Source organism: Telopea speciosissima, chromosome 5, assembly GCF_018873765.1.
Source record: "Telopea speciosissima isolate NSW1024214 ecotype Mountain lineage chromosome 5, Tspe_v1, whole genome shotgun sequence".
Classification (NCBI taxonomy): domain Eukaryota; kingdom Viridiplantae; phylum Streptophyta; class Magnoliopsida; order Proteales; family Proteaceae; genus Telopea; species Telopea speciosissima.
The window spans coordinates 21,058,177-21,080,156 of NC_057920.1; the positions used below are offsets into that span (position 1 = coordinate 21,058,177).

Consider the following 21,980-nt stretch of genomic DNA (forward strand, 5'->3'; position numbering starts at 1 on the left):
CCTCAACAAAATGGGGTTGCTGAGAGGAAAAATCGCCATTTATTGGAGGTCACCCGTAGTCTCTTGTTTGGCATGCATGTTTCCAAGACCTTCTGGCCTGCAACTCTTCTCACTGCTTCCTTTCTCATTAATCGCATGCCTACCAAACTTCTTGATTTCAAATCTCCCTTAGAAATCTGTTCTCTACAGGTTTCTGCTTTCTCTCTTCCTCCTAAAGTCTTTGGTTGTGTTTGTTATGTGCATGTTAACAAATCCCATCGTACTAAACTTGATCCCAAAGCTCTTAAGTGTCTCTTTCTTTAGTACTCTTCTTCTACCAAAGGTTACAAGTGCTATTACCCATCTTCTCACAGGTGTCTCACCTCTAAAGATGTCACTTTCCTTGAGTCTGTCCCTTTCTTTGCACGATCTCTTCAGGGGGAGAATTGTGGAAGTGAACAGGCTGCTGATTTCCTTCATTATCCTCTACCTACCTCTCCCTTTATGCTTGACATTGGAAAGCACAGGGCTGTGGATGTGGATGTGAATATAAATTTGGTTGTTGACAGTGGTTTTGGTAAGGAAAAGGATTACCACATTAAATACAAGAGAGGTGAAAGCTTACATAATAAAGGAAAGAAGACCTACCAAGAGTCGTCTTTGGATCCAGATCCACATCCTGAGATTCATTCTCTTCAATCAGGTGATATCCCTTCTCCTCCATTTGATTTAGACCTTCCTATTGCTGTTTGAAAGGGGAAAAGAGCTTGTACTAATGCTATAGCCCAGTTTGTTTCCTATGATGTTCTTTCTCCTACAAGTCTTGCCTTTATTGCTGCTCTCTCTACAGCTTCTATTCCCAGGAATGTTACCGATGCTATATCTGATCCAAAGTGGAGACAAGCTATGTCTGTGGAGATGATGACTCTTGAAAAGAATGGTACTTGGCAATTGGTGGATCTTCCCAAGGGACGTGTCCCAGTTGGATGTGAAGAATGCCTTTCTTCATGGTGACTTGGAAGAGGAAGTGTACATGCAAACCCCACCAGGCTTCAAAATACCTTCAGCTGAAGGTAAAGTGTGCCTCCTCAAGAAGGCACTATATGGCTTCAAACAATCACCAAAGACATGGTTTGAGCTCTTTCGGCAGGCTATTATGAAGAATGGATATTCCCAGAGCCAAGCTGACCAACACTCTCTTTACCAAGCGGGGCAATGGTACCACCACAGCCGTTATTGTATATGTTGTTGACATTATGGTCACTGGAGATGATATGGCAGAGATAGATAAACTGAAGATTTACTTGGCGCAACAGTTTGAAATCAAAGATCTGGGTCCCTTAAATTACTTCTTAGGAAATGAAGTATCAAGGACTAAAAGAGGAATCAACATATGTCAGCGGAAGTTTGTTCTTGATTTGTTGATAGAGACACGGATGTTAGGCTGCAAACCAGCAAGCTCTCCTATTGAGCAGAACCACAAATTAGGAGAAGCTTGTGGTCCCTCCCTTGTTGATGCGGGAAAGTACCAGAGGCTTGTTGGGAAGCTTATTTACCTTTCTATGACACGCCCAGATATTCCCTATGCAGTGGGAGTAGTGAGCAAATTTATGCATGCCCCCAAGAGTGGCCATTTAAATGTTGTGTATTGTATTCTTTGATATTTGAAGTCGTGCCCTTGGAAAGGACTGTTGTATGCCAGGCACAACCACCTGAGAGTGGAAAGTTTTACTGATGCTGATTGGGCTGGATCCATCACAGATCGGAGGTCTACCTCCGGCTATTGTACCTTTGTAGGAGGTAACTTGGTTACATGGAGAAGCAAAAAACAGCCGGTTGTAGCTAGATCCAGTGTCGAGGCAGAATTTAAAGCTATGGCTCATGGAGTGTGTGAACTCATATGGTTGAAAAGACTTGTTCAGGAACTTGGATTTGCCACTGAAGGCCCTATGAGACTCTACTATGATAACAAGGCAGCTATTAGTATTGCTCACAACCCAGTGCAACATGACAGGACCAAGCGCATTGAAGTGGATCGACACTTTATCAAGGAAAAGATAGACTCTGAATACATCTGTACTCCTTTTGTGAAGACTGGTGATCAACTGGCGGACATCTTCACCAAGGCTCTTACCTCCATTCAGTTTGGTATTCTCCTATGAAAGCTGGGAATGCATGACATTTATTCTCAGCTTAAGGGGGGAGTGTTAGAGTTATGAGAAATTATGTAACGGTAGTTTGGGAACTAGCCTTTTGTCTAGTTTCCCCATTATGTATTTTTCTATTTTTCTCCTTTCTTACCTTTTACCTCCCTAGGGAGGTGTGTAATATTCTTATTTCTAGTAATGAAGTAATATAGGTATTGAGTGTAGAGTCATTATACTACACATTACAACTGAATCCTCTCTCTTGTCTTCTTCATCTTCCTCCTCCAACATCCTCTCCTTCTCTTACTTACATTCCTAAACCTAAAATCTGACTAGTTTGCCTGGTTTTTCTTGTTTATTTTCATTTTTTTTTTTGAATTTGTGAAGTCGTAGATCAGGCCATTCTGTCTAGCATTTAAAAAATTGAAACACAACTACAATGTCTATTAGTATGTTCTACCAAAAATTAGATTTGGGGAAAAAATGCATTATCTTCAAGCTCCAAGCAGCAAATCCACTCTCTAGAAGGGTTGTATGTTTATGAGAATGCAAGAAAGAGGTGATCAGTGAAGTGTCTTGCCAAAAAAAAAAAAAAAAAAAAAGTTTTGGGCAAAAGACAATTCTCCTTAGTTGAAACCAGCGAAACTCCTCTGTCGAAACAAGTCAAAACAGACTAGTTTCGCATGAACTAAGGCATTTTATACATGGGGGTTCAACCAGGTTCTGGTCGAAACCAAGGTTTTGACTGAAACCTGGTCAAACCCTGTCGAAACCATGTGAAACCATGGGCAATACCATTTCGACCCATGGTATCGTCTTGGTGAGCTGTGAGACCAAGGTATCTTGGTCGAAACCTCGGTCGGGTTCGATTGAGGTCTTCAACCATGGTCTAAAGGGAGCCCATCGTCGACCATGAGCTGGTTCTCATCGAATCTGCTATTTGGAGGTTATAACAGTTCCTAGGTTTAGTAAACATTGGCTGCTATTTCGGTTCCTGTGATTCAGCAACATTAGGGTACTAATATACCTTATTTTAGCCATCGATTGGTGATTAGTTTTGAAGTATTATCTATTGGTTTAACCCTATGCGGTTTGAGAAATTCTGTGGCTTCTAATTTAATTGGTAAGTATAATTAGATGTGGATGTTGGTTTATGCATCTGTCTGTTGGATTAGGATGAGTTCGATCTATGATGTTCAATCTAATGAGTAGAATATATGCCGAAGTTAGAAACAAAAACAATTTCAAGAGCCTCAATTCCCACAGAAAAAGGATAGAGGGTCCATAATGCAAAGTTGACCTCGAACTAGGGAAACCAGCGGGAGATCGATTGCAGCATGATCAATACAATAAAAGGAACAAAATTAAATAACTAAAACTCTTTTTTTTATTGCTAGTTTCTGTTTACATATGAAGAAGGAACATCAAAGGATAGGAAAGAAGAAGAAAGGGATATAGAAGGGGGGGGATAGGAAAGGGATATTAGAAGGGGGGGATAGGATCAGCAGCTCTCTCAGCCCATCATCCTCTCACCCACGGTGTCTCACCGTTGCCGCATCTCACAACTTCATCAATAGCTCTTTTCTCTTCGATCTGTGTTTCTATTCTGTTCAGCCACTTACCTATTTATAATAAACCTAAGGCAACTTCTAGGAATAAAATCCCCTTTAAAATAGAAACTTAAGTCTAACTAGGATTCCTAATTAGGATTGCAACTAAAATAGGAAACTAAATAAGTATCTAATAATAAAAATAACACCTAAAATCAACTCCTCTAAACTAGCAGTTCATATCAGGTCCAAATTACTGTTTTTTTTGGGGGTCTTCTTCATGCTTCGACCTACATCAACTCTCCCCATCTTGAGAAAAAAAAACTTGTCCTTGAGTTTTGATCATTCTTAGACAAAGCTTCTTGTTGTGCATGCCCATCTTCATGGCTGACTATTTAGTAGGCTCTGGTACCAAATAATGCAAGACTAGAACCAGAATAGGTCTAATCCCAGGCAGGATAAAATAGAAAACCCTCCAATAAACAAGAAATCATATGAGGGAACCAAGAGAACAATGGGAGCTCATATGAGGGAACAATTTCCTTGGTTGGAAATAAAAACCCACAAATTGGTAACCTGTTGAAGCAGCAATGATCTTGATGTGGTAATCTTCCAGAAATTGATGTGACAATCAGTTGAAAGAAATCCCCAGAAGCTTGTAGCACTCTTGAGGTCGATTTGAACAAAATTAGGGTTTGGATTCAAGAACCGATGGAAGGGGATGGGGGAATGGAATGGGCATCTCACCCTAGGCCTCTCACCTGTCCTATCTCAGGATTTGAACATTGCATAAGCAACTTTTCTATTCATTTCAAATTCGTGTACAATGCTGGCCTCCCTTAAAAACTTATATAGAAGACTCAAAAATAAACTTAGAAACTAAAAAGGAAAGGTCTAACTAACCCTATCCTTAACTAAAATAATAAAGGACTTTAAACCAAAGAGTGAAGGAGTAAGAACGATTAAGCAAGCTCTGATGGCATGTTACAATAAAAGAACCTGTAAATCAGTATCTACAAGAGAAAGACGTAGAAGAAGAAGAAGGCATAAAATAAACCCTCCACGCTACACTTTAACAGAAGCAAACTTGGGAGGTGTTAAAAAAATCCTTGGTTGGTCTAAGAAATGCTTCCCTCTTCCCCCCCCCCCCCCCCGAGTTTGAATTTGCTAGGACTATACAAGACATGGATGGTTTCCTGTTGGATTAGTTTCTTTCTTTTGAACAGTTTGCTTTTAATAACCTTTCATTCTACAAACTTTTACCTCTGTCTTAATCTTATGTGCCTTGGTTCTTGTCTATTATAGTCCTGGAAATATGTGGTCAGAGATTTAGAAGTTTTTAATCTCTTTATTTGATAAATGGATCTTGTTCTTCTTTATGTCTTCATATTATTTGGTTTCATCCGACTTTAGTCTCTTCTTTTCTGCTCACTGGGGGCATTTTTTTGAGAGCCTATTTGTTCGTTTCGAATAACCTTTTAAATTTTAGATGTGCTATTCTGAGTGGATGGATTGGATTGCAGGTATCACTTGGACTTTCGGGAGTTCTAGTTGTGATGCTTTCTGTTCTTGGATCCGTTGGATTTTTCAGTGCAATTGGAGTTAAATCTACACTAATTATAATGGAAGTCATTCCATTTCTTGTTCTGGCTGTAAGTTCTTTTCTTTTCAGTATTACTGTTAAAGATTTTTCATTGGATGCCAGTCATATGATGGCCATACTAAATCACTTATGAGTGTAGCACTTGTAAGTTAGTCACCCAAGCCGTAATCCAATCTGAGTTAGGAAATTTTTTTCTCACTCAAAATTTTTGTGGCTGTCAGTATCATATTACAAATATAAAAGTGGACAATGCATGAACTCTGTATCAATATATGTAGACAGCTTCTGAAAACAATAAATTTGGACAACTAAAACAGGGATTCTGGATAACTCTAATAGATGGCTCAAATCAATCAGTTTGGCTTGAAATTTCTTATGAAGGTTTTAATGGGCTCAATATGATTTGTATTTGAGAAAAATAAAATATCTCCTTGAATTTAGAGGTGTGTTTGGACCTGGTTTTAGATTCAGGTCATATCTTACAAGCAAGGTTCAAGATTTTGGTGTCGACTAGGATTTCGATCCTGGTTGAAACCTAAATATACCACCGAAATGGCACCGAAATATGGTCCATTTAAGGGTAAAAGTCGAAACATTGAAGTCCCCTCAATTCACATGCCATTTCATTTCAACAAGTGTCGAAACCGAAATATTTCGTCGGAATTTTGGTATTTTGACCGAAGTTCTGAACTATGCATACGAGGATTGATATTGTGGGTAAAAGAAGGTGCCAATAGGGAAATATTTAATGAGAAATGAAACAAGACAGCGAAGCAGAAAAATACAAAAGTAAAATCAAAACTCAAGCTAGAAATTAGATTTTAGTTTATTACAGTAGGAACAAATAGGTAAGGGAAATATAATATCAGAAACTGAACTAAACTTACCTGAATTGGTTCTGTCTGAAACACTGCTAAGCTTGCTGAAACTTGAAGAAGGGAAAGTATAAGAAGAAGCAGAGGGAATGAATAAAGGAAATCGATAGGGATAGGAAGGAAAGAACTTAGAAGAAAGAGAGAACAGCTAGTGCTGTGTGTGGGTAGGTCACTCTTATATCCATAAGGCCGCCACTCTTATGTCCAAACTTTATGTTGTAAATGGGTACAAGGGTAGAATTGTCTTATAGGGATATTTTGGTGATGTATTCATTCTAGAATGTTCTCCTCCATATTATAAACAAAGAGGGCCTGTGTCCCATTAGATACAAGTCTTATTTTCCCAAATCTAGAACATGGTATCTGAGCAGGATCTTCCTAGGAATCCACAACCCTAATCGGTCCATCTCTCTCTCACCTTTTCCTCCTTTTCGTTTCCCTCCATTACTGCCACCACCCAAGCCACCATCTAGCCCTACCGCCCCCTGCAAACAGCGCCTCTTGACCTCTCCCGACGACTCCCTCTCCTCTTCTAGCGACACTGAGCATCGTCGGGAGGTAGCACCAGCATCACCGCCACCCTCAGTAGCTCTTTTTTAGGCCATCGAGGGCTTTTTCCCCCACTTCCTTGGTTCGACAAGCTCTGCCGTGATGCATTAATAGAGTTGCTTCGATTTTTTGTGTTCTTCTTCATGGGATTGGTTTAGGCATTGATTCTTCATCATTTTATGTTGGTTTCTCAGGATTAATCTCTGCTTGTGTGGTGGTCATTTTCAAGGCCAATCCCTGCTTTTTCGATTTTTTTTGCAGACCTCTACAATTATTTTCTCTCTTGTGATTAAAAATCCACACGCTCTGTTATGCCTGGGACTTCTAAGATCTCTTTTGCATCTACTGGGATAGATGCTTCTTCTTAGGGAAATTATTTTTCCTTCCTAGCATGTTGTGTCAAATTGGATGGCACGAATTATTTGATATGGTCACGCTTGTGCTGCATTTCTATTTGCTCTCGTGGCTTTTATGCGTACCTTACTGGAGTCGTAGCGAAGCCTATTTCTGCCAGGGCAACTCTTGATAAATAGGAATGTGAGAATTCCTCTGTTTTGGCTTTTCTTATCAATTCCATGCAACCACAAATTGCCCAGGGCTATCTCCTTGATTTGGCTGCCAAGATTTGGAAAGCTTCCCAAGACACATACTCTCAAGTTGGGAATGATGCCCAGGTCTATGAACTCCGCAAGAAATTCCATGATCTGAAACAAAAGGAACTTACTCTGTCACAATATTATGCTGAGTTACGAAGATTGTGGCAGGAGTGATTTTCAGGCTACAACAATAGTTGACGCAACCAATTTCAAAAAACATGAGGACAAGCTGCGAGTGTATGACTTCTTGGCACTTGGCAGGCCTTAATATGGAGTATAATCAGCTCCGTGCTTAGGTGCTGAGCCGTGATCCCTTTCCTACTGTTGAGTAGGCTTATCTATGATCTAGCTGGAGGACAACCGTCGTTCTGTTATGATTCCACAGCCTACAACGGCAACCCCAGAGCGATCAACCCTTTTTTCAGGAAAACAGCCCTGTGGTTAGGCCTCTCGGACTAATAGTTCCTTATCTGAGAAGCCTCCTGTGAAGTGTGAATATTGTGGCTAGGAGCGTCACACTAAAGACTATTGCTGGAAATTACATGGTCGACCGGTTGATACTTCTGGTCTTGGTTGTGGTTGTGGCAACCAAACCCAGGCCAATCACACCGAGACAGCCGACCCTGCCCCTCCTGTTGCTCCCGGCTCCTCTTTGTCTTTTGATGAGGTCATTACTTTCCGACGTCTCCTCTCTCATATGGATCAACCTGCATCAGCTTCTTCTGCCTCTATTGCTGCCCCTGCTGCCCCTCACAGTGCCAGTTCAGGTATTCATTTTACCGGTCTTAGTATGTCCGTTGCATCCACTACTTGGATCATTGACTCCGGCGCATTTGATCGCATGATCGGTTCATCTAACCTATTTTTCCAATATTCTCCATGTTTTGGTAAAGGCAGGGTTCTAGTAGCTGATGGGTCTCTCTCCCCAATCTCTGGGAAGGGCTCCATCAAATGCTCTCCCTCTTTGCCCCTTTCCTTTGTTTTATATGTTCCTAATTTTTCTACTAACCTTTTGTCCATTAGTAGTCTTACTTCCAATCTCAATTGCAAAGTCACCTTTTTTCCTTCTCACTGTGTTTTTCAGGATCTGGTGACGGGGGCAATGATTGGCTCTGGTAGGGTGCTCAATGGTCTGTATCTGCTTGATGAAGGCGCTTCTCCGGTCTCTGGTTAGGCTCTTCTTACAGTATCTCCTACTGCTTTAGACTTACTTTAGTGACATGGGCGTTTAGGTTATCCCCCCCTTAGGATCATTAGCTCCTTTGTTTCCTTCATTCAAGCATTGTAAGTCGAGTGATTTTTTCTGGGAGGCTTGTGTTTTGGCCAAACAAACTCGACCAGTTTTTTTTAGTTCCAATAGTAAAAGTGCCACTTCTTTTTCTTTAATACACTCTGATATTTGGGGTCCTTCTCGTTGTACTTCTATTATTGGCATCTGTTGGTTTGTTACTCCAGAAAAACTTGGCTTTATTTGATGAAGACCAAGGGCGAAGTTTTTTCCTGCTTCCAACACTTCCATCATATGGTTTTGATCTAGTTCGCTGCCACAATTAAGGTGCTTTGCAGTGATGATGGTAGTGAATACATGGAAAGCTCCTTTCAGTCATACATTGCTGCCCATGGCATCCTTTATAAAACCAGTTGTATTGACACCCTTGCCCAGAATGGGGATGTAGAAAGAAAGAATCAACATCTTTTAGTGGTTTCCCTCTCTCTTATGTTTGAAATGCATGTCCGTTCACAGTATAGGAGTGATGCAGTGTTAATAGCGGCATTCCTCATTAATTGTATGCCATCTCGTGTGCTTGATTTTCGTTCTCCTCTTGATGTTCTCCAAGGGTCTTCTGCATTTCCCATTCCTGTTAAGGTCTTCGGCTGTGTCTGCTATGCTCGTAATCATCATTTCCCTGAGAAACTTAAACCTCATTGTCTCCGCTGCATTTTTTGGGCTACTCTTGATGCTGCTTCCCAGAAGGGCTACAAATGTTATCATCCTCCTAGTCGTTGGTTTGTGACAATGGATGTGATGTTTCATGAGTCCGTCGCCTACTACTCTATGACTCCTCCTCAAGGGGAGCCTTCTACTATTTCTCAAGAAGATGAGTCACCTCTGCTACCACCTTTAGTTCTTCCAGATGCTCTAACGCCTTACACACACGGGGAGATTACTCCATAGGATACTACTTAGTCTAGACTAGAGATACGTGTCTATGTTCAAGCAATGGAAACAGCCCATTGCACCTACCCTACCTAGTCAACCGCCGCCTTTTGTTCCTGATCCGGGTCTTACTTTGGAAGGTAATACTTTCTCCCTCTCCTATTGTTGATTCTTTGGTTGATCCCACACTTGATTTACCTATTGCTGCTCGCAAAGGTACTCGGTCTTGCACTATTCACCCCATTGCTAAAGTTGTTTCTTATGATTCCCTTTCTCCTTCCTACTTCACTTTTGTGTCTTCCCTTTCATTTATTTGTCTTCCCAAGAACTGGTAGGATGCTTTTAAGGAGTCATAGTGGAAGACAACTATGGTAGAAGAGATGCTGGCTCTGAAAAAAAAACATGATACAAGGGATCTTGTTATCCTTCTTACTCATAAGAAGACTTTTGGTTGTACGTGGGTCTTCACAGTGAAGCAAAAGGTTGATGGTATGGTTGACAGATATAAAGCCAGACTTGTTGCCAAGGGCTTCACATAGACTTATGGGATATATTATCAAGAGACCTTTGCTCCAGTGGCCAAGCTTAATACTATCCATGTTCTTCTCTCCATAACTGTGAATATGGGATGGGACCTATAGCAATTAGATGTTAAAAATGCTTTTATTAATGGGGAGATTGAAGAAGAGGTTTATATGGATGTGCCCCCAGGTTTTGATTCTCCTAAGACTTAGGGAAAGGTGTGCAAGCTGAAATGTGCCTTATATGGATTGAAGCAGTCACCTCAGGCCTAGTTTGGGAGGTTTGAGAAGGCTATGGTGCTTGTTGGCTACACTCCAAGCAATGCTGACCATACACTATTTATCAAGCGATCTGCTGGTAAGATTGCTATTTTGATTGTTTATGTTGATGACATTGTTGTCACTAGTGATGATGTTGATGAGATTACTCGCCTCAAGAATTTCTTGGGTACCGAATTTGAAATCAAAGACCTGAGACTGCTTCGCTATTTTCTTGTTATTGAGGTAGCAAGATCTACCCGCAGTATCTTCTTGTCTCAGAGGAAGTACACTCTTGATCTGCCATCAGAGACAAGTCTTTTAGGCTGCAAACTGGCTGACACTCCTATCGATGCAAATGTTCATCCCCTAAGCAAAGAAGGTGAACCTGGGGATAAAGGAAGATATCAGCGTTGGTTGGCCGGTTGATTTACCTTGCTCATACCTGTCCAGACATTATGTATGCTGTCGGCTTAGTTACTCAGTATATGCATGATCCATACTCCACACATATGGAGGCAGTATTTCGAATTCTCCATTACTTGAAGTCTGCTCCAGGCTGTGGGATCCTTTTTTCTCCTCATCATCATCTCCGGGTTGAGGCTTTAATTGATGCTGATTGGGCTGGCTCTCTTGATGATCATCACTCTAGCATAGCTTATGACACATTTGTGATTGGTACTCTAGTTACTTGGAGAGAAGCAAGAAGCCGGCTGTTGTAGCTCGTTCTAGTGCTGAAGCAGAATTCCGTGCTATGACACATGGCTTTTGTGAGCTCTTATGGATCCATAGACTTCTGCTTGACCTGGCTATTCCTATTACCCTTCCTATGATGCTCTGCTGCAATAGCAAATGCGCCATCAGCATTGCCCACAATCCAGTTCAGCATGACAGAATTAAACTTATGGAGATGACCGTCACTTCATCAAGGTAAAGCTGGAGTTTGGTCTCATTTGTGCTCCCTTTGTCCCTTCTCATGATCAGTTGGCTGATGTAGTTACTAAGGGGCTTAGTGGTAGAATTGTCTTATATGGGTATTTTGGACTTGTATTCTTTCTAGAATGTTCTCCTCCATATTATAAATAAGGAGGGCCTGTGTCCCATTAGATGCAAGTCATATTTTCTCGAACACTTTATTTATTGAAAACTCTTTAATCATGGGGTTACTACCTTTTATATTTATAGACTAAAATAATTGACTCCAACTCTTACGACTGGACCTGCTAAAATAAAAAAATTACATATTTCCCCTCTATGAAAATAGAAGTCCTCTAATCTGCAACATACTAAATGGGCTTGCTTTGGCCTAATGGCTGATGTTGGCTGGAATGGTTTCTCCAAGCTCACTTGTGCTTGGGCCTCCAAATATGGTCTAGCTCATGCCACCATTGTAAAGCCACTGCATTGTTCCATCTTGAAGGACTGGCCAACACAGTTTTGTCCTATTGCGCAATTAAACTAGGATAGTCAATATATTTTATATTTGTTGTGAATTTCTTGACAAGCAACTGTTATTGTATTGTTATTAGTTGTCGACCTATATATTGGTTGTTCATGGGATGAATACAATATATCCAAGTGGAAGTATGATAACTTGATGGTACCATGGCTTAGTGTGCTCTTGAATACTGTACTAATAAGATAGAATACCATGGCTTTTCCGGCCTTCGCATCAACCTCCTCAAGTCCCACATCTTCCTCGCTGGTGTGCTAGACACCACCACCAAAGCCACCCTCTTCTCTCTCACTGGCTTTACCCTTGGCACCTTACCTGTTCGATACCTTGGCCAAGCTTCTCTCCTATGCAGGTCGCCTTGAGCTCATTAGACAGTGCTCCAATCTTGTTGCATCTATTGGAGTGGTGTTTTTGGCCTTCCCAAGGCTACCATCAAGGTAGCAGAATCTATTATGTGTGCTTTCCTCTTGAAAGGTGTGGATTCAGCCAGATTTCTCCACCCCAGGGGTTGGTCTTCCCTTTGCCTTCCTAGATCTGAAAGAGGTCTTGGTCTTAGAAGGATAAAAGATGTCAACATTGCTGGTTCTATCAAGCTTATTTGGAAGCTCCTCACCAACAAAACCAGCATCTGGTCTTCTTGGGTGTATGCTGGGCCTCTCCGTAGAGACTCCATATGGACTGTTAGCTCAGTGGCAGACTCCTCTTGGGTTTGGCGCAGAATTCTTCAAGTGAGACATATAGCCATGGAAGCCATCTCTTGCAGGATCGATGATGGCCTCTCTACCTCTCTTTGACTAGACAAATGGCACCCTTCTGATGTCCTCTGCAGTTGTGAGTCCCTGTGACATTTACTCCTCTGGGTTGTACAGATCTTCCTTAGTTGCCTCCGTCATCAGCAGAGGCTCTTGGTCCCCCCCCCCATTTTCCCCCCTCCCCTTGCAGACCTATGGAGCTCCCTCCCGGTCGCCAAGGTAGAGGTGACACCATCATGTGGCTCCCTTCTCCCTCCGGCAGATTCAGCTCCCACTCCGCATGGAATATGGTTAGACATAGAGGGACCCCCAGTCCTTGGCACAAAGTAGTCTGGTTCAAAGGGCATATCCCTCGCCACAGTCTCACCTCTTGGCGTGCCCTCGCAAACTGCCTTCCTACTCAAGCCTTCCTCATTCATCGCCACATGCAGGTCTTCCCCAACTGCTGCCTTCGTTGGAATGGGCTCGAAGATGCAAATCACCTGTTTTTCTCCTGCCCCTTTGCTGCTTCCATTTGGACTCGTATTCTTCGCCATTGTTGGCTAGGTCGACGAAGTCCCCTTCCTCTTCACAGGGAATGGGTTTGGATTGCCATGACGTTCGGAGGAAATTCAATTTGTGATTCGGTTGGCAAGATTGCCTTTTGTGCTGCTATCTCCCACATTTGGATGGAGCATAACCTTAGAAGATGGACGTCCAACTCTCGCTCTCTCGACAAGATTTGGAATGCTATCTTCTTTAATGTCTCATCTAAAGTTAGGTCTGTTCCCCTCGCTGCTGTTAAGGATACCCCAAGGAACAGACTCATTGTTAGCTTTGGTTTGTTTGCCCTTGGGCTTGTATATTCCTTCTCCTTTCTTCGTAATTTAAATTTTCATTCATCCAAAAAAAAAAAGATAGAATACCATAGAAACTACTGTTCTTATCAAGTAGATCCCTTGGAAAGAGGAGAAATTGGGGAAGAAGGGGGATGCAAAGGAAGAGAGAAGAAATATGGAAGAGGAAGAAGTTCCAAAAAAAAAAAAAAAATATATATATATATATATATAAGAAGTTTTCAACATCTTATAGCTTATAACATACTAGCATGTCCAAAACTTAAAAATTCTGTTCATTCAATTGTGTGATATAGGGATAGGGTATTCATTAATTGGTCGATGAGGTGAACATGTCGGCCCCCCTCCGGCAGCCCTGCCTGCTGCCTCCCCTCCGGCAGCCCTGTCTACCGCCTCCCCTCACACTGCTTGCCCTGTTACTCCCACCTTCCCTGAGCACTCTGAACCTTCCCCTACTCACCGAAGTTCACCCATCCCTGTCGCTCCCATCTCTGCTTCACCTACTGTAACAACCACAAACGTTGCTTCAAACCCCACTTCCTGGAGTTCTCTTTTATCCAACAACACCCCCATCGACAGGCACTCCCTACACTATGCCCCCCCCTCCTTCGTTGATGATTCTAAGGTAGGCTTTTGTCCGAAGGGCCTACTTGACGACGAAATCATAAAATGGCAAAATTGTCTTGTGGGGCACTTCCTCGGCGCACGACCTCCTTTCCATGTCGTGAAAGCGTCTCTGCTTAAGCAATGGTGCTCAGCCAGAGCAGTCTTCACCTATCTCCTCTCCAGTGGCATCTTCATTTTCAGATTCTCTGATGATGTCGACAGATCTTGAGCCCTGGAGGGTGGTCCCTGGTTAATTGGCAAGAAACCGATCTTTCTCCAGCAATGGGATCACCACTCCTCTCTCTGCAAGATCGACCTCAAATCCATCCCTGTTTGGGTAAACCTGCCGGGACTCCCACTACATTACTGATGCGCCTCAGGCCTCAGCATTGTGGGTTCGATTATCGGCAACCCCCTCTTCTCTGATGAACGAACGAAAAAAATGGACCGCCTCTCCTTCGCACGCATTTGTGTTGAAATCTCTGCCGATGTCACTCCGCCAGAATTTGTCACCATCCAAGAAAAAGACGGTCATGTTTTCACTCAGAGAGTTGCTTATGAATGGCTCCCCCACTACTGCTCTGTGTGCAAATCCTTTGGTCATTCATCGAAGCAATGCACCCCTGCTCCATCTTCTTCGCCTTCGACTGCAAGCCCCCCTAACGAACAAGATGATCACAGGTGTAGCTCTCCCAGGCCTGAACTTAAGAGTCATCCTTCTTATGGTTCTCCGTTTGCAGTAGAGGCGCCGAAAGTCTGTTCGGATGAAGTCAATGAAGACCCAAATACTGCTATATCTGAAGAAGAGGTTGCCGCCTTGTCCCGGGCCACGCTTCAATCTCTGGTGAAGCCAGATAAGGTGATGGAGCGACCTCTGCAACCTTCTCGCGGCCAGAAGAAGACCAAGGATCATCGCCGGAGAAGAAGCCCTAAACCAGCAATGAACCTTGGCGAGAATCCCAACAATAGAGAGGTTCCCGATGCTCGCCAGCCTGACCACAATAGGTTCGCAGCCCTCCTGTCCTTAGAAACCGATGTTGATGGTGACGTTGCAGCCCTCGTTGCTCCTCCTGAGCTCTGCGAGTCCTATGTGTAGACTTTCCCTGATCCCCCTCCTTTCCCTGATCCCCCTTCTTTTGGCAACTTATATACGCCTTTATCTCCTGTTACACTTCGCCTTTCGCAAAACTTCACTAAACCACCTGACCCCACCCAGACTCAACTTTTCACCAAACCCTCTGACCCCAACCAGAATCAACTTTTCACCAAGCCCCCCCCACGTGTCCACTTCCCTTTAACCCCTCTTATTCTCCATATTCCCCCTTTCGCCCCCACTAACAAGAATACCCCTCCTAACCTGACCCACCAACCCAGCCCCGATAACCACCTATCTCTACCCATACCCACCATATACCCAGCCCACCATACCCAGCCCACGTTAAATATTCTCCCTGAACCTGAGCCGAACCTATCCACACCCAGTCTAGTTGTTGCGGCTGGACACCCCCCTTTGGTTCGCTCCCCCCTTTGCCTCCTCCCCCCACCTTGGTCCGCTATCCTCCCTTGCAAGAGTACCGTTCGAGGCCCCGCAGTGTCCTCCCGGGCTCCCGGGTTAGTCCCACAGCTGGTTGGTTGCCCCCTCCCCCCCTTGCTCATGATTCCTTGGACCATTTGGAATGTCCGTGGCCTCAACGCCCTGGCTAAACAGGCTGAAATTCGTGCCCGCTTCAAATCCTCTAAATCCTCCCTTTGCTGCCTCCTGGAAACTAAGGTTCTTGAAACCAACTCCTCTCGCATTATTCACTCCATAGCTCCCTCCTGGTCCTTCCTCTCCAACTATTCCCACTCTCTAAATGGCCGGATCTAGGTTCTTTGGGACCCCTCCAAATTCCACTTGTCGGCTTCCTCTGCCTCCCCCCAATATCTCCATCTCAGTATCTCTGATCACCAGCACAATCTTCTCTTCTTCTCTATGGTTTATGCTTTCAACCGTCCTTCGGCTCGGCTCTCGCTCTGGGACGACATCCACTTCATCTCTCTTTCCATTGGTTCCTCCCCCTGGGGTATGGGTGGCAACTTCAATGTCGTCCGCTTTAGCCATGAAAAGCTTGGTGGTTCCCCCATCGACCATCAAGCGGTTGATGCCTTCAATTCCTGCCTTGAGGATGTTGGTCTCAACGACCTTCGTTGGTCGGGTGCTGAGTTTTCTTGGCACAATAAGTGCTCTGGCGTCGACAGAGTAGCTTGTAAGCTTGACCGTGTTCTCGTTAATGACTCTTGGCTCTCTGCCCTTCCTTCCTCTTACGTTGTTTTTGATCTCCCTGGTCTCTCTGACCACTCCCCCACCTCCCTCTTCGTCCTTCCTTATCTCTGCTTTGGCCCCAAGCCCTTTAAATACTTCGACATGTGGTCCTCCCATGCAGACTTCCTTCCTTTAGTTCAGGCCGCTTGGGATATTCCAGTCCAGTCCTTCTCCTCCCCTCTCCTTGCCTTTTCTAAGAAGCTTAAAAATGTCAAAGCTGCCCTCAAATCCTGGAACTCCTCCACCTTCGGTAATATCTCTTCCCGTGTTTCCTCTTGTCGTGCCACCCTTTCCTCCATCAAGTTCCGCTTTCAGGTAGATTCCCTTAACCCCTCTCTCGCTGAGGAGGAGTCCCTTGCTGCCTCTAAACTCGCCTCCGCTCTCTCTTAGGAGGAGAGCTTCCTTAAGCAAAAATCTCGAATCAAATGGCTCGACCTTGGCGACTCTAACTCTGCTTTCTTCCACCGCTCCCTTAAAGCCAGAACCAACTCTAACTCCATCCTCTCTCTAACCTCCTCTGATGGTTCGGTCCTCTCTTCTGTCGATGCCATTAAATCCGAAGCTGTTTCCTACTTCTCTGGTATTTTTTGTCCCCCTCCCTCCCCCCTTCCCATCATCCCTGAAGGCCTCATCAACAAATTCGTTCCTCCCAACCTCTTCAACTCCCTTTGCTCCATCCCCTCTGACTCCGAAATCATTTTTGCTGTCCATTCCCATAAGGCCAGTAAAGCTCCCGGCCCTGATGGTTTCAGTATGGGATTCTTCTCCGCTTGCTGGGACATCATCGGAACCGAGCTTATGGGCACCATTAAGAGCTTCTTCTTCAACCCCCATCAGAGTCTGAACATCAACCATACCTTTCTCTGCCTCATTCCTAAATCCTCCGGTGCCTCCTCTATGGCTGATTTCAGACCCATCTCCCTCTGCAACCTCCTCTATAAGTTCATTGCCAAAATCCTTGCAAATCGCCTTCAACTTGTCATTGACTCCCTTGTTAGCCCCAACCAGTCCGCCTTCATCTCTGGGCGAAGTATCTCAGACAATATCATCCTTTGTCATGAAATTGTCCGAGGCTTCCACCGGAACACCACTTCCCCTTCAGCCCTTCTGAAGATCGACATTCACAAGGCTTTTGACTCTATTCGTTGGGACTTCATCACCCAAGTCCTTCTTCAGATGTCTTTCCCCCCCTCCTTTGTCAGCTGGATCCACTTCTGTATCTCTACCCCTCGTTTCTCCGTCCTCCTCAACGGCAGCCCTGCGGGTTTCTTCCCCTCCTCTGCTGGCATCCGCCAGGGATGTCCCCTCTCGCCCTTCCTCTTCTGTCTCTCCCTTGAGGTTCTCTCCCGCAGCCTTCAGTCCAAAACTGACCTTCACCTCATCTCCCCCATCCCCAAGTGTAAACCTACCAACCTGACCCACCTAGATTTTGCGGACGATCTTATGATCTTCTCCAAGGCCATTCCCTCCTCCATTGAGCATTTTATGTCCTCCCTACACCTTTTTCAGGGCCTCTCCGGACTTCGCATCAACCTCCTAAAATCCCAAATCTTCCTTGCTGGGGTTCCTGACTCTACCAAAACTACCCTATCCAACATCACAGGCTTCCCCATCGCCACCCTTCCTGTCCGCTACCTTTGCCTCCCCCTAATATCAGCCAGACTTTCAGCCCATCACTGCAACCCCATCCTAGACCTCCTTCGCAAGAGACTGCAGCTCTGGAAAGCCAAACTTCTATCCTATGCAGGCCGCCTCGAGCTCATCAGATCGGTTCTCCAGTCTTGCTACATTTATTGGAGCGGTGTTTTTGGCCTTCCCAAGGCTACTATCAAGGCTGCCGAATCCATCATGTGTGCTTTTCTTTGGAAAGGTTTGGACTCTGCCAGGTTCCTTCACCCCAAGAGCTGGTCTGCCATTTGCCTCCCCAAATCTGAAGGAGGTCTGGGGCTCAGAAGGATCAAAGATGTTAATCTTGCAGGTTCCATCAAGCTGCTTTGGAAACTCCTCTCCAACAAATCTAGCATTTGGACCTCCTGGGTGTATGTGGGGCCTCTTCGTAGAGACTCAATTTGGACTGTCAGTCCTAGCACAGACTCTTCCTGGATTTGGCGCAGAATTCTTCAAGTGAGACACATTGCCAAAGGGTTTATCTCTTGCAAGATTGATGACGGGCAGCAGACCTATCTTTGGCTAGACAATTGGCACCCTTCGGGTGTCTTGGCCTCCTTAGTCAGCCCCCGCACCATCTATGAGTCCGGCTTGGACAGGCTGTCCCCTGTAGCATCCATCATCACTGATGGTTCTTGAACCCCCCCCTCCTCCCTCCCCCCTTGGCTGATCTCTGGAGTTCCCTCCCCCTTATTCCCCCGGGTCACAGAGGCAGAGGGGACACCATCTTATGGCTTCCCTCCCCCACTGGTACTTTTAGCTCCTACTCTGCTTGGGACACGGTCAGAAATAGAGGGACCCCTTGTCCTTGGCACAAAGTGGTTTGGTACAAAGGCCACATCCCTAGGCAGAGCTTCACAGCTTGGTGCGCCCCTGCAAATTGCCTCCCAACTCTTGCCTTCCTCATGCACAGGCACATGCAAGTCTCCCCTATTTGCTGCCTCTGTTGGAATGGACACGAAGACATCGACCATCTCTTCTTCACCTGCCCCTTTGCTGCCTCAATCTGGAATCGGGTTCTTCGTCATTGCTGGCCTGCTCGTAGAAGGCCTCTTCCCCTGGCTCGGGAATGGATTTGGATTCATATGACTTTTGGTGGAAAGTCGATCTGTGACACGGTTGGAAAGCTTGCTTTTTGTGCTACTATTTCCCACATCTGGATGGAGCGTAACCTTAGAAGATGGACATCCAACTCCCGCTCTTTAGACATGATTTGGAAGGCCATCTTCTTTGATGTCTCATCTAAAGGTAACTCCCTCCCCCCTACTAGTGTCATAGATTCCCCAAGGAACAAGTGTATTGTTGTCTCCTGGGGTCTCTCTTCTACTATTTTGCGCCCTACCTAGTCCTTTCTAGTTTCGGGCTAGTTGGCCTTCGGGCTTGTATATCCCTCTCCCCCTTTTCTTCGTAATTAAGTTTTTCTTCATCCAAAAAAAAACATACTAGCATGTGATTAGCTTGACATGAAAAGTAACTAAAGAAAATCTCTTATGAAGGATTTGGACCCAGAATGAATTCCATCATGAGATTTCTTATGCCACAATCATTCCTCTTTTTATTTATCGAGTAATATGACATCAAGTAATGAGTTTATGCTTCTAATCCTTGTATTGTGGTTAGTGTATCTGTAGACTATAGAGTGATTCAAAAACTTTTTAAATAATTTTCGTTTTTGGAAAATAACAGCAAATGTTGTGGGCTGAAGGGGTGGAAGTCAGCCACCCATAGTGGGTCTTTGCAGAAGGGTTGGACTGCTGAATGAATGAAAGAGCAATGGATAAAAGCTTTAACTTTGATTTCCATTCCATTGTTCCTTGTGATAAAAATATGCCCCCCTATCCTCTCTCATTTCCGCTGGAGCCTGGTGTCCCCCCCCTCTTCTCAATCCCTCTATTGTCGATAGGATTTGGCCTGCTCTCCCCCCCCTTCCCCCCTCCCCCCTCCCCCCCCCCCCCTTCTGATGACAAACTTTTGTGGTTGCCCTTCCCCAATGGCCGATTCACCTCCTTCTCTGCTTGGAACTTTGTTCGCCACTCCGCCCCCATTATCCCTTGGCACAACCTTGTCTGGTTCAAAGGCCACATTCCCCGCCATAGCCTCACCACCTGGAGAGCCCTCCGCCTCTGCCTCCCAACCCAAACCTTCCTTATTCACCGTCACATCCATGCTTCCCCCACCTGCTCCCTTTGTTGGAACGGTCTCGAAGACATTCCCCACCTCTTCTTTGACTGCCCTTTCACCTCTACCATCTGGAAAAAAGCCCTCTCTTCCATTTGGCACCGTAGCAGAAGACCCCTTCCTTTTGACAGAGAATGGCCCTGGGTGGCCAAGTCCTTTTCAGGGACCTCGATCTGCGACATCATTGGCAAGCTAATCTTTGGAGCTGCTGTTTACCACATTTGGATGGAGCGTAACATTAGGAGATGGACTTCCAACTCTCGATCTTATGATCTGATTTGAAAAGCCATCTCCTTTGATGTCTCTTCCAAGCTCAGCCATCTCCTTCTTCGTGCTATCAAAGACATCCCTAGAAATAGGCACATTGCAGTTTTTTGGGGTCTTGATCTGGCCTCCCTTTTTATTGCCACCTCTGCGTAGGTCGGCTTTGCTTCTCCCCTCCCCCCTCTTCCCTTGTATATTCCTTTCTCTCTTTTCCCTGCCCCCTCCTGGGGTATGGTAATACATATTTATTCACCCAAAAAAAAAAATAGCTTTTGAGATATCTTCAGTAATTTGGAATATGATTTAAAGTGAATTTTCCCTTAGGAGAGATCTAGACGCTTTTGAGATATCTTCAGTAATATGGAATATGATTTAAAGTGAATTTTCCCTTAGGAGAGATCTGGACTTGTTTTAGCTTATAAATTGCTTCTTCATTATACATAACTTGGTTGCGCACCACTATTGTATCTGACAGTTCTCTGATTAAGCATTTGTTCATCTGTGCATTTCTATCTTCTCTCTGATCCCTTAATATCTCTGTATGAGACTTAGAATTTGAAATTATTATTTTCATCATGTATTTTTCGCTAAAGCTAAATAGATCATCTTATATGTTACTATCAGGTTGGAGTGGATAACATGTGTATCCTGGTACATGCTGTGAAACGGCAATCATTGACATTGCCTTTAGAAGGACGATTGAGTAATGCACTTGTTGAAGTTGGGCCATCTATTACACTAGCGAGTCTATCTGAGGTTTTAGCATTTGCAGTTGGAAGTTTCATTCCCATGCCAGCATGCCGTGTATTCTCCATGTTTGCAGGTTGGACATTTTTTTCCTAATAAAATATTTCTTTGGCATATATAGCTTCCTGGTGAAGTCCGTGCTGACTTTTCATTCACCTCTCTTTGTTCTTTGTTTTTTATTTTTGTTTGGCGCTACAGCACTGGCTGTTCTCTTGGACTTCCTTCTGCAAATTACTGCTTTTGTTGCCCTGATAGTTTTTGACTTTTTAAGGGCAGAGGATAACAGGGCTGACTGTTTCCCATGCATTAAAATTCCTTCTGTTACTCAATTGGATGAAGGTATTTTGTTACTGCTTCCATTGTCATGATATGTCTTTTGCAAATATTCATTTTTTATTCATTTGTTTATTAAATTTTGGATGAAATCTGAGTGGAGAGCTTCTTAAGAAAATGTAGGCACTGATCAGGGAAAGCCCAGTTTGCTGACTCGTTATATGAAGGTATGGTTGGATGAAGATAGCCTATTGTATTATTTATTCTTTGCTTTCAATATGAAGTGTTTTAAGATTATCTGATTCATCCGGAAGTTAGTTATTACTGTATGGGATAAAAACGCTAACCGGTAGCGTGGTTCCTGCATCCAGACGCAGGACCGTGTGAATTTACCGTTCAGCCCCCAGTGAACTTAAATCACATTCCAACATATCCCCTTACGGGTGTTCTCATTGGCTCCCGTGCTGGTGCAAGTGCTACATGACCTGGCAGCGATCTCTTGCCCTTACTGTATATAGTTTTATGGTTTTCTTGATCTTTAGTATTTTCCCTTTTCTTTTATGATCTGTTTTTTGTTTTTTGTTATTTTTTTTTTCTGATGTGGACCTTTGAAGTGCTGAGGAGGTAGGGATTTGGTTATAAGTAATTTTATCAAAAAAAAA

At 44.2% G+C, this 21,980-nt stretch overlaps 1 protein-coding gene across 2 annotated transcripts in view; it reads left to right on the forward strand.

Moving 5' to 3' along the window:
* Positions 1–21,980, forward strand: part of LOC122662175 (NPC intracellular cholesterol transporter 1-like) — a 179,895-nt gene that overhangs the window by 89,453 nt on the left and 68,462 nt on the right. The window contains exons 18-21 of one of the 2 annotated variants that reach the window (XM_043857743.1): positions 5,200–5,328; positions 20,923–21,121; positions 21,244–21,384; positions 21,493–21,545. In XM_043857743.1, coding sequence (XP_043713678.1) covers positions 5,200–5,328; positions 20,923–21,121; positions 21,244–21,384; positions 21,493–21,545 — 522 coding nt within the window. The remainder of the gene's footprint in view (positions 1–5,199; positions 5,329–20,922; positions 21,122–21,243; positions 21,385–21,492; positions 21,546–21,980) is intronic. The other variant, XM_043857744.1, reaches the window with a different exon arrangement.